Below are 16165 nucleotides of genomic sequence, written 5' to 3'. Positions count from 1 at the left end.
GCAGTGCAACATTGCCTGTCACCAAGACTACATTATCTCATCTGGAATGCTAACAAATTTTATTCTTGAGATTTAAAGTCTCATAGCCCGTTTTCTGAGGAAGTCTATCTGTGCTTACCTAATGCAGAACTCTCATCATTGAATATGGCAGATATTACACAGGGCAGACCACTGAATGTGGCTGGTTGATCCATGTAAAAATACCTTCCCAAGGCAAACTGATACCCTTTAGTCTTAAAAAAATAAATGAAGAAAAAGTCAAACCAGTGTAGTGCCTTGGCTCCAAGATCTAGGAACTCTGCAAACCCTTTCATGTAATTCATAATCTTCATTACAATCACCACTGTAATAGATACTTAATTGGTAATTTGGGAAATCATCTTTATGTGACTTTTCTCTTATCCTGCCGCCTTTTTCACTTTGTGGTAAGAGCTTGATTTGTTCATCTGTCTTGATGAATTCTTGGTCCTTAGGGTTCTATGTCACTTGAGTGATTTGGTTTCTGCAGAGGTTATCAGCGAGGCTGTGCTGGAAGAGCTCTGCTTAGTGAAACCCTGGTGTTGGGTTCAGTTGATGGTGAGTCTCAGTGTAGGATTGACCTTGCTGGAGCTGTAAATACTGTATTGTAAATGCTGACCTGCTGTAGAAGAGAGGAGGACAGCTCTTCATCCTGGTCTGATCAAATTGACACCAGGTGTTTTGCAAGGCAGGAGAAAATACCACAATGCTTTTGAACAAGTGAATTTTTTGTGTTCCTGCCTGAAGCTGCATGTCTTGAGTGAAACCAGAATGTATTGATTTGCTGTAACCACCTATTGACCTCTGCATCCTTTACATCCAAGTCACACGAGGGAACACTATGCTTTTTATCTTTTTGTTGTTGTTGCTCATTGTTGTGAGTGACAAAAGATATATGTATGCTCTGTGTATAAACAACCTGGTTTATTTACTCTTAAGGTTCTTGATGGTGTTTATTTTTACATTTTTCTTGCAGAAAAAAAACCTTTCTTTCCCCCTTTCTTTAGTTTGTATTCCAAAGTCAAATTATGCTTAGTATGACCAGTTTTCTTCCCTTTTTTGCACATCATCTCAAGTGTGAAGTAAATTCTTTATAGTGTCTTTGCACATACTTAATCTTGTTTTGCAGATTAAAGTCTGGAAGACTTCTATCTTTCCTGAAATTAAACTTCAGATATGTGTGTAAGGTCATCTCCAAGTTGATCAGATACTTTTCCTTCCAGAGGCAAGGGAATAACATTTTTTTTTCTTTTTCCTTACCTAGTTTTGGATTCATTGATTCTGCTGGTTCACTTGTTTCCAGTAGCCTAACATTCAGTTACTTCTGGATTTATACTTGATAAAAAGTAGGTTTTTTAATTGATTCTTTGTAGTACTAAGTCTTTAGATGTACAATTCTGCTATTAGTTTTATAATCCCTGTATTAAGTGTCTTGCTAAATAATGAAGCTCTTAAGCCTGGATTTGCAGGGTGTGCAGTTCAGAACCCAACTCCTAAAAGCAGTTGCTAGCAAACGTGATCGTAGTTCTCTGTGTCACAGGCTGATGTGCTGACCATCCTTTTTCTACCTCTGATAAAAATGCTTTTCGTTGATGGTCCTTATGTTTTGCAGGCTGCCATTAGTAACATTATCAATAGCTATAAAGTGCTATTAGCTGGTTATATTATTTTTATCCAGTTTTGTCTTATTGTTTAAGACGTGTGAGAACCACATTATTTAAGACATGACGAGCACCGAACTGCTCTAATATTAAAATGTAACAAGAAGCTCCATTGCACACACTCCTCTGCATTGCTCTTCAGTCTCTTAATTCCCATTTGTGGATCTCTGTATCTGCAAGAATATTTTTGGAGGAGGCTTTGTTACAGCACTGTTGGTGTTTTGCTTGTTTTCAGCTGAAGATTGTGTATTTGTACAAGGGCTTACGCTCTCAGAATGTGAATTTCTTTGGACACTAGCATTCGGATATTTCATCTGTGTGCAACCTGTAGTTTTCATTATAAAATTCCATTTTAGTTGCCAACAATGCATGTACATTATTTTTATGGAAAATTATGACAAAACTGATCAGGAAAATTTTAGTAGTAATATAAAACTCTTTACAGTTTATGTTGTATTTCTGGAACTTATGATCTGACATTGTCATGTCTACAGAACTACTGTCTTTACAGGTACAGGCTATATTAAATAGCTGTCAATGTAGAGCTTATTTCATTTATTGTATTTTATTATTCTGTATAATCTTCAAAGCAGTTTTACTGGAAGCATTGGTCCAGCACTGTGTATATACATATATATTTGATTACCTTTTACAGAATTCTGCAAAATGGTACCTAGAGGGCATTTACATTTGCATCTAATAGTATTGAAAAATCTGGAATGTGTGACATTTTTGATGACAACAGAAAATTAGGAAACAAGTTATTTAAGTATGAAGCCTGAGAATAAACATAAAATTAATGTTGTCTATTTGGATACAGTCCTGGAGTAACAAAGCTTCATTATAATCCAGCCTGACACCCATTTTCATTTTATATGCACTAGCACCTCTGAAGTGGATTTAAATAATTATTTCTTCTTGTTTTGCAAGGGTTTTTTTCTGCAAGAGCAGCAGAAAGAAGCCTTAGTGTGTACAGGAATCGAGATCCAAACTTTGTGTCTGTCTTGCAGGAGGAGAAGAGAGATTCTCAAATAAAGATTGTGGTTAAATGTCTTGCCGGTTGGTTTTACTTTCTCACTCTAATGTGTTATTTTCCTTCTGTAAGTGGATAGTTTAGAAAAGAACAGTATTTGAACATGGTTTTAGATAATGTTGCATTAATAATTGGGGGTTTTGCTTCCATAAGCAGTGAAATAAATTCAAATAGTTTGTGCTTGCCAGTCAGTTGTGCAGTAAAGCTGCTCTAGTTCTGCCTTTTTTATTTGGAAAACTTTTCTCAGTGTATTTTGCAAGCACTTCTGCAGTTTGTGTAATATGCCCACAGAAAACATACAGACATGTGGCAAAGTACAAATAAAATAAGCAAAAAGCCTACTACTCCTGATTATTTATATATTTTTTTTTCTCCAGAGTTTATTCTTAAAATCCTGACCCATACTGGCTGTATCAGTATAACCCACTAGTTGAGAATAATTTTTAGGGAAGTTTTGTCATTGGTGACTTCATTGGTACTTCAAATGACAGTTGGGTGAATTAGAAAGTAAAAGCGGCATGTGATTCCTAACGTGGTCATAGGAGTAATAGTTATAATGGGTTTTGCAAGTGATGGGTTGTTGGTTTGGTTTTAATTATTTTCTGACTTGCTGGCAACTATTACTGAAACTCTTTTTGCCGTTTGAGTAATGTGTGCTTGTACGGAAAGCATTAATAGTAGCTTAAATAGGCCTTCACATGCACACAGGGTTTCCAGTGGGAATGGTTTGCAATGGAGCGATTTCTGAGTAGCCACCCTTGGGGTGTCAGGTTTCCTGCGGGCGGGCAAAAGCTCATATGAAAACAATCTGCCTGCGCTGGGCCTGCCCGGTGAGTGGCAGTGGGTGCCTGTAGGCTTTGTGGAGCACCGGTTGCTTTTACAGCTCCAAAACCTGTCCAGTGACTGAATAGCCACCTTTCCTTTAGGGGAAGGAAAAGGGGTGACTGAGGATTTTTTTGTCCGGGGTTTTTGCAGCCTTAGGGGGGGTGGTGGTTTTCCAGTGAGGAGGCCTCCAGGAAGGGGGAGTGTGCTTGGCTTCGGAGCGGCACCAGGGCTGCTGGAAGGGAGGATGCTGATTACAATAATAAACAAATGCCGGGGATAGATTACCACACGGCTGTCAGAGCAGACAGGACCAAAGGAGGAGATCCCCAGCGAAGGCTTTGGAAGTTGCAGCACCATGCTGGAGATATTTTTTTGCCTAAACAAAAGAAGTGACTTTTTAGATTTCTTTTAATAGGCCTTGGCTGTTTGGCAGTACAGCATCCCCTGGGCGAAGTGAAGCAGGTGGAGGGAAGAAGGCTGTAGGTGGCTTGGTTACTGCTGTAGCAATACCAGCCTGCTGGTGTCCGGCTGCGAGGAAGGCAGGGAGAGGAGAGGTGGCCTCCTGTCCAGTCATGCTGCTGTGTTTCCTAGGCTGAAGTGTGCCTCGTCCCATTTCGACTTCTCTGAAAAAGCTGGCTTTTGGTGCTTTCCATAAACAGAAGTTTCTCTGGGGATTTTTTTTTCCTTTTTTTTCTTTTTTATTTTTTTCCCTGGAATGGAGCAACATGGAAGGACTTGCTCCTCCTCCCCACCTTCTGCATCCATTGTATATCAGTGGAGTATAGTTTCTCTTGCTTGGGGTCACTGAGACCAAACATTGAGCTTGAGGCCTTCAAGAAGCACTTGGAACCTGCAGGTCATTGCCAAGGTGAGCTGAAGGCAGTTGTGGCCAGACGTGGAGACAAGGAGATTCCCACAGCGCCATGGGGCCAGGTTAACCCCGCAAGGAGCATCACCCGGTGTCAGCGGCTCACCCCCAGGTGCCCAGCCTGTGGGAAGGAGTGGGGATAGGGAGGCTGCGACAATGGTGCTGCGTGAACTGCCCCCGGGGGAACACAGCCCAGGAGAGGGGCACACGCAAGAGCTTGCGCAGAGTTTTGAGACGGTATAGGTGCAAAAAGAGAAAAACATTTTGAAGGCTATAGACCTGGCTTGGAAGACGTACCAGGAAAATGTAGGCTTCAGGGGACGCTTAATGATGATTGGCCTGAACTTCAGCTTACGTGAGTTGCTGGCAAAATTTGAAAAGGTATGACAAGCACAATTTTGTATGCTTACACCTTTGAAAAAGGTTATACCTTTAAAAATATGCAATAAAAAGAGCAGGTTCATGTTAAACTTAGGGTTTTTTCTGTGTTGCTGCTAATGTCCTCATGTGACCCCTGATTGACCACTTCTCAAATAGGGAAGTCTAATGCTTCTTCCCATCCACATTTCAAGTCCCACAAGATTAGTTTTAGAGCATTTGCTCTGATTGTGGTCATCTTCTCTTTTTTTTAAAGGAATGGATAGAAAAGTTTGGATTTTCTAAGTCAAGAGTATAAGGGGATTTTCCAGGATGCCTGTTACCTTACTTCATTATGTACCTTACTTCGTTATGGACATAAAGGAACTGCTCTGTAGTTTTTTGTTAAATTTAGTTGAATGTTATATTAGTCAAACTGGAGGATCTCATGGTAGCTTTAAGTAGAATTACTTCCCACGAATGCACCACTTTTCCCATCGTTTCATCTGTTCTTTTATTCAAGATAGTTACTCTTTCTCGTACCAGGATGTTTGGTAGCAGTAATGCTGAGAGGCAGGAGGCCTGACTTTGCAGTGATGGTGCTGATTAGTGAGAGACATGAAACTGTTCAAAACCAGACTGTTTTAATGTAATTATCAGCACTTCCAATGACACCCGAATCATACGTTTGTAACCGTCTTTGGCTTGGCTTTACATATTACATTTTCTTTGGGTTTTTTTAATGTAATGTCTCTCTATACAAACTTCCTGCGCCCTGCAAGAACAAAGTCTGTAAGAAAATATATGGTAGTTTAATTACACATTAATAGACAATAAATACTGTGGTCACAAAGCAAGGTAGCAGATTGTAAAGCCCGATTCTGTGGTTTTCTATCTTCAAGTTCTAAACTTCAGTTTGTTTTTTTTAATACAAATCAGCACTGGTCACCTGAACAGTGGTATAATAAGTGTTATTAAATGAACCTAAAAGTCTCATAAAATAAAATGAAGATACGTTGGTTTTGTTTTGAGTTTGTATAATGATTTTGGTTAATTTCAAAATCATAAGAAGCCTGGATCCTCAGAAGGATTGTGAACTGTTGTGAACTGGTTTGGGTCTGTCAGGTTTTTTAAACTCTTATTTTTACTTTCCTACAGTAACAGACTTTGAAGCTAATGAGACACATAGTGTTCAATATCCCACCAGCATGACTCTTCCGAAAGTAGCTAGTAGCAATAGACGAAAACATTTGTGACATGATTTCTTCACTGTGTAGATCACTTTCTTCTCTCTTGCTCCCAGTATGTCAGCTGGGCTTCACTCTTCTTTTGTAATTGCTGCTGGTAGCCTCTAAAGAGTAGGACACATGCTGGAGTCTTTGAGATGCTTCATGATGTAGTTAAGACACAAGTTTTGAAAGTAGTGTTTCTAATGTTTTTTGTACTATACAAGCCCTGGCATTTCCAAACTCCGTGCTATCCCCTGTGATTTTGAATGCTCCACTGTCTCATTTCATCTCAAAGGAATTGATCATAGTAGTTCTCAACAAAAGCAAAACTTACATGTCTCACAGCTCTGCCATATTTTTTAGGTTGAAGCTTACTGTGTCATTTTGTTGTCTATTGTGCTGACATTTGTGGCACAATGTAGGAGGATGCTATGGTGCTGGAGAAGAAAGTTAACGTTTTAGTTGGTGAACTTTGACCACAAATTCTAATCTGGGCTTATTGAGCAGGTTTTCTTCTTATTGAGCAAATTTGGTTTGGGTTTTTTTTTTTTTTTTTTTTTTTTTTTTTTTAGAAAGTTCCCCTCCTCCTCCCCTTCTTCATGTCTCCCTCTCACAATTCCCCACACACCCATCCTGTTCTTTCTAACTGAGGAGTTTGCTGCCAGGAGAAACAGTGTTGTGACGGTGATCCTGGCTTGCAAGCTACTTTCAGCGAGATTCATTAATATATGTTGTAAGGAGAGAATGACGAATGCTGTTACTGTGGTCGTAATGCAGAAGCCAGATGGCATTTGCAGAAACTTGCATGGCACTCCCTTCCTATGCAAAAGCAGAGTCGCACTGCACTGGAACGGGTAGGGCCGCTGTGGCTTTGTTCAGTCACAATTATGTGACTGCTGGAATTAGTATTAATGGATTTATGATGGTCCTCAGATCTTGAGTCAGTGCCATGTGATGGAGTCGCAGAGGTTGTCAAAGGCAGGCTGGCATTCTCAGCCTTCTTAAGTGCATCATCATTCTTGTGATGAAATGAATCCTTACCCACACCATATGTCACCTGTTAAGGTACTATCCATTAGGTTTAAGCGCAAGTCAAGACAGCTTTTTGGAAACGTGAAGTGTTGGTGCAAGGCTTTTGATAGTATAAGCATTTGAAAATTAGATATGAAAAATATCCCACAGTGGGTTTTCCCAAAAAAGTTTTTTTTTCTTCCTGAAATATCTGAGAGCTTAAGTAGTGATTAATTTTCTCATATCTAAAGCAAATTACTCCTGTGAATTGCTTTGATCTTATACTACAGCCACAGTGGCTGTAGTGATACCAAGTGTGGTCTGTGTATGACACTTTAGAGAGGTTTAATGTCTGTCTTTATACATACTTCTGCCACTGGTGGATTTATGATAATGGCAATTCTGCCCAAGGGTTTTGCATGTGTACTGCTCTTCTAAATGTGAATTCATTATAAACTGATTGCTTAACAGCAACTGCCACTGCAGGCCTCTGAAACAGCAGATGGGATGAGCCTTTCTAATGTTATGACTGTCCTCTGACACCAGATTGATTCCCTGGATGAGATGGGTACCTGGATTCTTCAGAGGCTTTTCCTTTTTTTTTTTTTTTACCATCTCTTTGCAACATCATCCCTCTCACTCTGCTACCCTCAGCATTTGTAAGGAAGAGAGCAATAAAAGTCCCATTTCCTTGTCACAATGGCCACTTTCATATGCCTGTTTCATGCCCTAATTCTTATTCCCTCCTTAAGAGTCATTAAAAAGTGGAAAGCTCTGAGTGAAGCAGGGGCCAAAGGGAACATCTGACACAGCAGTGTTCCCAGAGGCAGTTGGCAGCAGCAGTTAAAATGTATCTGGTTCAATATAGACTAAACAATCTGCTATTTAAAAAAAAAAAAAAAAATAATCCATTCCCTTGCTACCTGCTGTGAGCCCTCAAAGAAAGATGTTCTGGCTGATGTCTATGGCATACAGTTATGTCCTTTGGTTGGCATTGATGTTTTTGTTCCAGCTGTTCCAGCTGGAAGAGTTTTCTGCAGATACTTTGGTGAGCAGTCATCACCTTTATTCCTGACCTCTAAAGGACACAAGTGCAGCATTTCTGTAACTATGTCTTTGCTGACTTGAACACTGTCAGTGAAGGCAATGGGCAGTCATTTGTGTGGGACTTGCAGTTCCCTGTACCTGAACCAATGTACCTGCTGTCCTATCCCAGTCACAGGCATGATATTTGTATTGGGTAGAAGTTAAAACTGTCCTGGCAAAATAGCCTGGGGGTAACCTTTGCTGTGGAAAATGTAGTTTTTCAAGCTATTTTTCATTCATGAATAGTCAACCTCAACCCTACTAACTCCTCTTAAGATCTCCGTGTGGTTCAAAAGCCACAACTGCCTGTTCTGTGGATTGCACCTGGGGGATTAAAATTACATAGCAGTCTGTGTGCCAGTACAAAACTCTGCCAGTCTTGTGGCACAGCATCAGCATTGGACCTGTACGTCCATTTCTTGCAAACCACACGTGGTTTGTGTGCCATAACTTGCTATCCCTGCTCTGTGATCAGATGTTTATAAAAATCAGTGGAATTCTGTTTCCTAATAAACATAAGAATAGTTAAAAATTTATGTGTAATACAGAATTTTGTTGTGTATAGTGGGTTTAAAAAACATTGGAGTAAAATGTTGATAAGTCCTATATGTAACTGTTTTAAAAAACCCTGTGAAGTTATGATTTGGTATAGAATGCTATTGACCTTTTTTGTAAGAGACTAAGTTGAGTTTTGTGTCATATCATATGTAATAAAAACTTGATTAAGGAATCTTTATAATAGAATCTGTAACATTATAGGAACATCTGTTTATTTACCTTACAGGATAAAATAACTTCCCTGATTTAGATCTTTGTATCATAAAGCTCAAGTACTCTAGGATTCTTAATGGTGAGAATGGAATAGAGTAACATTCTGTGTGTTATAAAATGCATCGTTTCTTCCACTTTACTTTTGGTGTGGAAATGTGGAGTTTTCTTCCACCAGTCATGTTTTTACCTTCAACAGAAGGGTTCGGGCACTTTAAAGAGGAAAATGTTTTGCCAGTGTTAATGGCAATAAACCAGTGAAGGCAGTGTAAACGAATAAAATCTGAAAAAACATGAGTAGAAGTGAATATGCTAACAGTTTAGGGGATTGCAGAGTGAATTAGAGGCCCTCTGGACTCATCATTCAGAAAAAAGGCACTAGAATGCCCATCATCATGGGAATGCTGTTGGTTTCCATTGGATTTTTTTTTGTCATCTTAAAGGATTTTTTTTTTGTCTTTTTAAAGGATTAATAGTTTCCAAAGGACAATTATATCTAATGTTGTAACTGTTTAAAATATCCTTGCAGTCTGTAAGACGGAAAAAGAAGATTTTGATAGCTGGTTGATCTTGGAGTTGGAGTCACAAAGTTTGGTTCCATTCAGATTTTTGTCATATATTTTCTTTTACCCTGGGCAAGTTTCTCTAGTCTGCCTTTGGGCTGTTCCAGTAGCAACTCCAACTGAAGTCAGCTGTGTCTTTGGGTCCTTTTCAGAATTGCCATCTATAGTGTTATTGAGTGTCACATACCATATTTATACATTCTTTAAAGACACATGCTCTTCAATTGTCATTATATGATAATTTAGTATTTTATTTAATTGAAATTAAAGCAAGAAGGAGGCTTCTTATTATGGAGACGTTTTAAAATCAGATCCAAGCATAAAAGGAAGGCTTGAAACCTGCAGGTAAATCATGCACCATGAGAGGGGTAAAGAGGGAGAGAAGCAAAGAACTCTGAGGTTCAGAATGGAGATAAGGGGATTTTGAAATCACCAGGCCAAAGTGGAAAAGACAGGCAGCAGTCTGATCTTAATTCTTAAAAGGAATTTAAGGAAAGTGGCAATCTTCTAATAGCATGACTAGGGTGAAGTAGATGTATAAATGTCAACCTAGTTATTTCTTCTCTTGTCTTTCAAAGCTTTGAAACTTGCTCCTTGATTTATATGTAGGATGAATTCTTTCCTCAAAGAGCTTTCTCTTAATTTAGGATCTTAATCCTGAAATCCCTTGGGCATGTAAACAGATCTGTTGACCTCATACCAATAAATTATAAATCCAGTTTAACAGATATGTGCACATAAATATTTACGAAATTAGCAAAAAATACAGCATCTCTGTAGTAATACCTCTGAAAATTACGTTGATAAAGCTATGTAACTACAGTTTAAGAACTATGAATTTCTTCTAGGAAGAAGTTCTCTTTTTGCAGTGTGTATTTCTTTAGGTTTCTTTTTTCTTTGGTTTTGGTTTTTTTTTTTTGCTTTGCTTTGTTTTGCATGAACTGGGAGAGCACTCTGGCCCAGATCCCCTTTGCGTTGGCCTAAGAACGATGGTGTTTCATGGTTGTGTCCCCATCTTTATGTAGCAAAAGCAACAGAATTTTTTTTCCACCTCTTCTCCTGCATCCTCCAGTGTGCTTCTCCTGTGACTCTGGATACGGGAACTTCCATGCGATAACAGGGAAGTGGTTATAATTGCTTTTAAAGTACTGAAAAATTGAGATTCGGTCCTGAGCAAGGATCTTTTTTTGCCACATAGAGGACAATGGAGAAGAATATGGAAAATCAGTGACCAAGAAAAAGTCATGAGAAAGAGAAATAATAGATCAGGATGAACGTGAATTGGGATATGTACTGAATGGATAGAGTTCTTCCCACTTTGAAATAAGAAATTCTAAGCGAGGGCAACCACAACATGTTTACAAATCTCATAAGAATTGAAAGATAATGATAACACAGTAAGTAAAGGAGATTACTACCAACTGCTGCCAATTATGGCAATCTTAGGACAAGATGGGAGCCCATCATCCTTGTTAACCTTCCAACAGAGGACAATATCCGAATAAAAACCTTCCTTTTATATCATTATTGGGGTCTAACTAACTTAACGTGTCCATCTGTTGCCATTAGCAATATCCCACATCCCACCTTCCTGCTGCACTGTCTTCCGTGTGCATGTTGATGTGAAACATGTTGTTTGGATTTTGCTCTCTTTTTTTTTTTCTTTTTTTTTTTTGAGGGCTCGGTGTGCTGGCATTCATTAACTTTAATATCAGCCCTGTTGGTTTATCCATCAGCTGGCAGTGCTGCTTTTTTTTCCCTGGAAAATGGAAATCAGAAAAGAGAAGTTAATTAGCAAAGTTGATTCTTTGAACTGAGCTGTCACAACATGGCCATCACAGATGGGACTCAAGAATGTGAATAGCAGATTTACTGTGCCTTAATCAGTGTAACATGGTGACTGGCAAATGCAAGAATCAAACCCATTTTGAACTAGATGATCTTTAAGGTCCCTTCCAACCCAAACCATTCTATGATTCTATGAATGAAACATTTTTAAGCATGCATGCTTAAGTGTCCTCTCAAATGTAATCAAAGCTAGAATGTTTTGTGAAGGTTCTCAATAGCTTTAGAGAGAATATTGTGATTGTAGAAGGGAAGATTAAAGATCAGTTTGTTTTCAATGAAGTTTTCTTTTGTAACTTTAAAGAGGTATAGAAATGGATTTGACATGACCAGGCTTCTGTAGCACAGATTAGTGTGCAATTAAAATTGTAACTGCTGTATGTGGTTGTATCTCCTGCTGTGTGGATTTGAGCTGGTTTTCATTGGGTCTGCTTCTGTATGGGAGATGTAAGGACAGGAGCTGCAAATGTTTTCAGATAAGCATCTGATTTGTTTAACTGATGACTGTGCAGTCTTATTTGGGTTGTTTCATCATCAGACACTTCCGTTTCGGTTTTAAAAGCCATTGCTTCTATTTTCAGAATGGTGATTTTTATCAGGATGGTTTAAAGAGAGCAAAAGCGTCTTTTTATCTGTTTTAAAGTAGTGAAACTCAGGGCAAAGAATAGGTAGTTGTCCAAAGTCACATAGTAGCTCAGCTGGAGAGCCAGAGCTTCACTGGTGCCTGCCTCCCTCTTTCTCACCGCCCTCCTGCCCCCCCGACCCCCACCTTTTCCCTCTCTCTCTCCCCTACCCCCGTTTCTCCAGCTGTATCCTTACGTCTTCTTTCTTTCTTCCCTGACTGAAGAAAACATTCATGCTGTCTCAAATAAATAGCTACTTTTCCACTGTTTCCATCTATCAATTGTAGATGTGCAAGCAGCCATTCTGAGATGCAGGACTACATCTTGAGGATGGGGAGGTACAAGAGCCCCTTCCTTTCCAGCTCCTGGGAACAGATGGAGATTACTGAGGAGTTGTCTGGAAGAATAAAAACCTTTTAAGGGATTTCAGTTATTGAATTTCTTTCTTTGCAGAAGAAGTTTGTTTACATCTGCATCAAGTTCCTGTCACAATCTTCACTGATTAATCCTATTGAGACAGCCAGTACATCTCCTGGCTCCCCACACATTTACATTGCTCTGTTGGAAGAGCATACATAGACATATAGATGCTAGAAAGCATTGGCGGAGATGCGGGAAGTTTTGTTTGCTCTTATAATGTGTTTTAAAAATAATAATGTGCTCACTTAGATGAAGACAACATCTGTAATGTGTTTCTTGAGGCAGATGGTAGATTAGAGAATAAAATGCTTAATTTCTAAGTGGAGGAGAAATGAGTAAGCTGAATTGAAATCACAAGCACTTCTTTTTCTTTTCGGTATTTACTGTGAAATTCAGTTTATAATACATCCTGCTGTTTTATGTCTACCTCTTCATATATTGCAGGCCCTGGTATACAGTAGTTTAATTGTAAAAATGGACTTGTGGTAGCTGTAGTCATTTAGTTGTAGTTTAAGGACATAGGTTTTAGTTAAAAGTTTTCATTGAGTATGACCTAAAGCACTACATAGAGTTTGAATTTCACTGGGCTATGTAAGGTTTCTGCAATGCTTTATTTCAAAGAGGAAAGAGACAACGTAGCTAAGGCTGAATCTGTGTAATTTGTAAGCAGGAAACTATTTCTAGTGCATTTGCAAATGCTGCACTGTGTGAAATGCGTGGGAGAATAGTAGACAATTAGTTACCTTCAGTGCTACAAAAACATGCAGAGAACTTAGTGTTCATAGTTCTAAGTCCTGTTTCACAATCAAGGATGACTTTCAAACTCCTTTTCTCACACTTAAGAAAGCTAGATCTTTTATGACGATAATAAGGTCGCAGGTTTTCCCCTCCGCATCTCTTTTCAGAGTCACCCAAGAAAGTCAGACTACGTGCTCTGTCCTAGTGCTTAGGAGTACTAACGAGAATAAGCTCTCCCTTTATTTGGTGAACTAAGATGTTTGGACTTTCCTTGCTGATATTTCAGGACATCCAAGCTGAGATTGATGCCCACAATGACATCTTTAAAAGCATTGATGGAAACAGACAGAAGATGGTGAAAGCCTTGGGAAACTCTGAGGAAGCTGCTCTGCTCCAGCACCGGCTTGATGACATGAACCAACGCTGGAATGACCTGAAGGCAAAGTCAGCTAACATCAGGTAAGTAATGAAAATGTTAAGACATGAATGGGGCACAGTTGCTGTCTTCTAAAAGGCTCGAGAAATATGACCACAGCATTGAAGTGAAATCTCCCTTTTCTTCCATAAAGGACCCCTGAGTGCAAGTAGAAAAACTTGGTGCACTTGGTCACCATGCAGGCTTAACTACTGTTTCTCTCTCCAGACCTGTGCAGTTGTAACTTGCCAATCTGTACAAAATTTTCCAGAAAGTATGATGAATCTTTCCTTATTGTAAATTGATAGCAATGTCAATGAAGTAATTCTGTGAATCTACAATTACTGTGAGGAGAAATCAGGGGTTTGTTGTTCTTGTTTTTACCACTGAAATGAATAATTTGATAGGACTTGCATCTTAAGTGTCTTGATCCATATTGGTAGTAAAATTTTTTTATTACTGCTATACAATTAAGAAATGTTTTAAAATGCATATTAATCAATGAATGCATTTTACAATTTTTTGACCCTCCCAGTGCCAAACTCACTGACTGTCTTAAGTGTAGTCATTGTTAAAATCTTTGCGATGTCATTTTGGAAGTAGATATTACCATATTCATTAATGTGAATAAAATTCTACATTAAAATGAATTACATAGAAAAGATTTTCTAGAGCTTCTAATTGTAACGGCTCGCTTGTTGATTAAAGGAAACTGTTCTTTTAATAGAACAGAATAATGTTAAGCATTCATATGAATTTTCCAAAGGCCAGAAAAATGACTTGAGCTGGAAATTCAGGTACAAGAGTTTGAAACAGTGAGATAGAGGAGAAAATGTGACATTTACTTTTCGTCTCCACTTATCCCATCACCAACCTGCTGAACAGTTAAGTGAAAGAGGTAAATCAGCTCCACGAAAGCCTGTAGGCAGAGCTTGAACCAGAGGAAGGAAGCAGTTCAGTGTGGGGGCTTGCAGAGACTGGCCCTACCACAGAAGTAGTTTAATTCAAGAGCTAGTAAACTTGGGCTGTTATGAGCCCTACTCACAAATACATCAATGAGAAAAAGACAAAAACATGCTCATAAGATAATAACTTGGCAACTGTGGGGTTCTAGCAAGAACAGTTCAGTTGCTAGGCCTTTCCTGGGATTGATCATAATTTGTGAGAAACTGGTGACCCAAAATAAGGGCCTTCAAGCCGTTTACCCTGGCCAGCTGTGAGTTCCAAGGCAGTAACACAGAGACAGTGATTGTGCAGTGAATGCTCAGAAAAGTGGGAATACTTGCTTTCCTGAGTATGGACCTGTCTTTTCACTTCTGTGTAGATATGACATGTGCATCCCACTGAACAGCATTGATGTTTGCAGTGTTTGTGTTACTCTGCTGGTACCTGCAGTGCTGCAGAGTCACGTGTCACTCAGCTACAAGTAGAAGATAGGCAAGGATGAGAAAACTGACATTCAGGAATGCTTCCCTGAATGGTGTGAAGGAGAATAGGTTCCTTTTCCTAAAGTTAGTTAGTTTATCCTTTTCAGAAATGTGACTTTTTTTTTTTTCTTTGTATCTCCCCCCGCAGCATATCCAAAGCTAAGCTTGCCTTGGAATTAACCTTGCAGCAAGGAGCAAATATAAGACAAGCAATTAACCTTTCAAATCTCAGTTGCCACTGAAAAGAGCATTTCTGAGTTCATGTATTTTGCCCTCTTCTTTGATTGCAGTTCACTTTTCTAACTTGTGCAAGAGTGCTGAAAGCCTTCACAGGGAGATAACAAAGCATAGAACTGATGTGAAGTCAGCGTGTTGATCTAGCTGTTTGTCTTCAATTTTTGCTTTTTTGGTGTACCTTTTTTCAAAGATGAATTTGAAAACAAAACTGTATGGATGAGTTTTGTGAGAATAGCACATAACCATGTTGGATGCTAGGACTGATGACTGAAAAATCTGATTATTTTGTTATGGGTCTTATCGTGGGACTGTGCTTCTAAATTAAGGTTTCTCTAAGTTTTTTAGAATATTTTCAGCTATGTCTATATTCTGATTATGTTGATGAAAGTACTGCTCTCCCCTAGGGATAGTATGAGTTTTATTTCATCAATTCGGTCCCCAGAGCCAATGGTGCTAGTCACCGTGTTGACTTTACTTCCTGGCTGCTGTAACTAAAGCGATTTCCAAACTGGAAAAGCATCAGTCTTGTGACATATTTTTAAATGCATGGAAACTACTTAAACTGGTACTTGTAGTGACTATGACACCACCTGAGAGAACTATACTTCTCCTTGAAATTACTTGTAGACTTCTCCACATGTCTTTCTTTTTCTCTATTATCTTATTCCCAGGAAGAAAACAAAGCTGCAGATTTGTGTGGGTCTGCCCTTTAAAGCCAAATGTTTAGGAGGGATTCTTTTCTCCTGGGGCAGGAGGTGAGAGGGTGTTAGTGTTTGGGGGAGGGTAGAGGTAAAAGTATGGGAGAAACAGAGAACGATCCTCTATATTTAGACCACCCACCAATCTTTTTATTCCATTTGTTCCCTTGTTGCTCAGCAGGAAAAGTGTTACCTCCATAGCAGAAGCAAAAGCTGAGGAGGTCTCCAGCTGTGAAGAGAGCCTCTTGGGGTCAACAGAGGGAAGTTATGTCAGAGTTCCTGCTTTTCTGAATGGTTTTATCCAGCCTGAGGGATGTGGGGTGTGGGGGTGCTCTCAATTTGG

At 39.1% G+C, this 16165-nt stretch overlaps 1 protein-coding gene across 6 annotated transcripts in view; it reads left to right on the top strand.

Annotated features, from left to right (window-relative positions):
* Positions 1-16165, top strand: part of UTRN (utrophin) — a 387351-nt gene that overhangs the window by 239939 nt on the left and 131247 nt on the right. For all 6 annotated transcript variants that reach the window (XM_074862944.1, XM_074862945.1, XM_074862943.1 and 3 more), the window contains one exon: positions 13332-13504. In XM_074862944.1, the coding sequence (XP_074719045.1) occupies positions 13332-13504 (173 nt within the window). The remainder of the gene's footprint in view (positions 1-13331; positions 13505-16165) is intronic.

Source organism: Strix uralensis, chromosome 3 (assembly GCF_047716275.1).
Source record: "Strix uralensis isolate ZFMK-TIS-50842 chromosome 3, bStrUra1, whole genome shotgun sequence".
Classification (NCBI taxonomy): domain Eukaryota; kingdom Metazoa; phylum Chordata; class Aves; order Strigiformes; family Strigidae; genus Strix; species Strix uralensis.
Note: the sequence above shows the minus strand (reverse complement) of the source record. Positions and strands in the feature narration are given on the sequence as shown.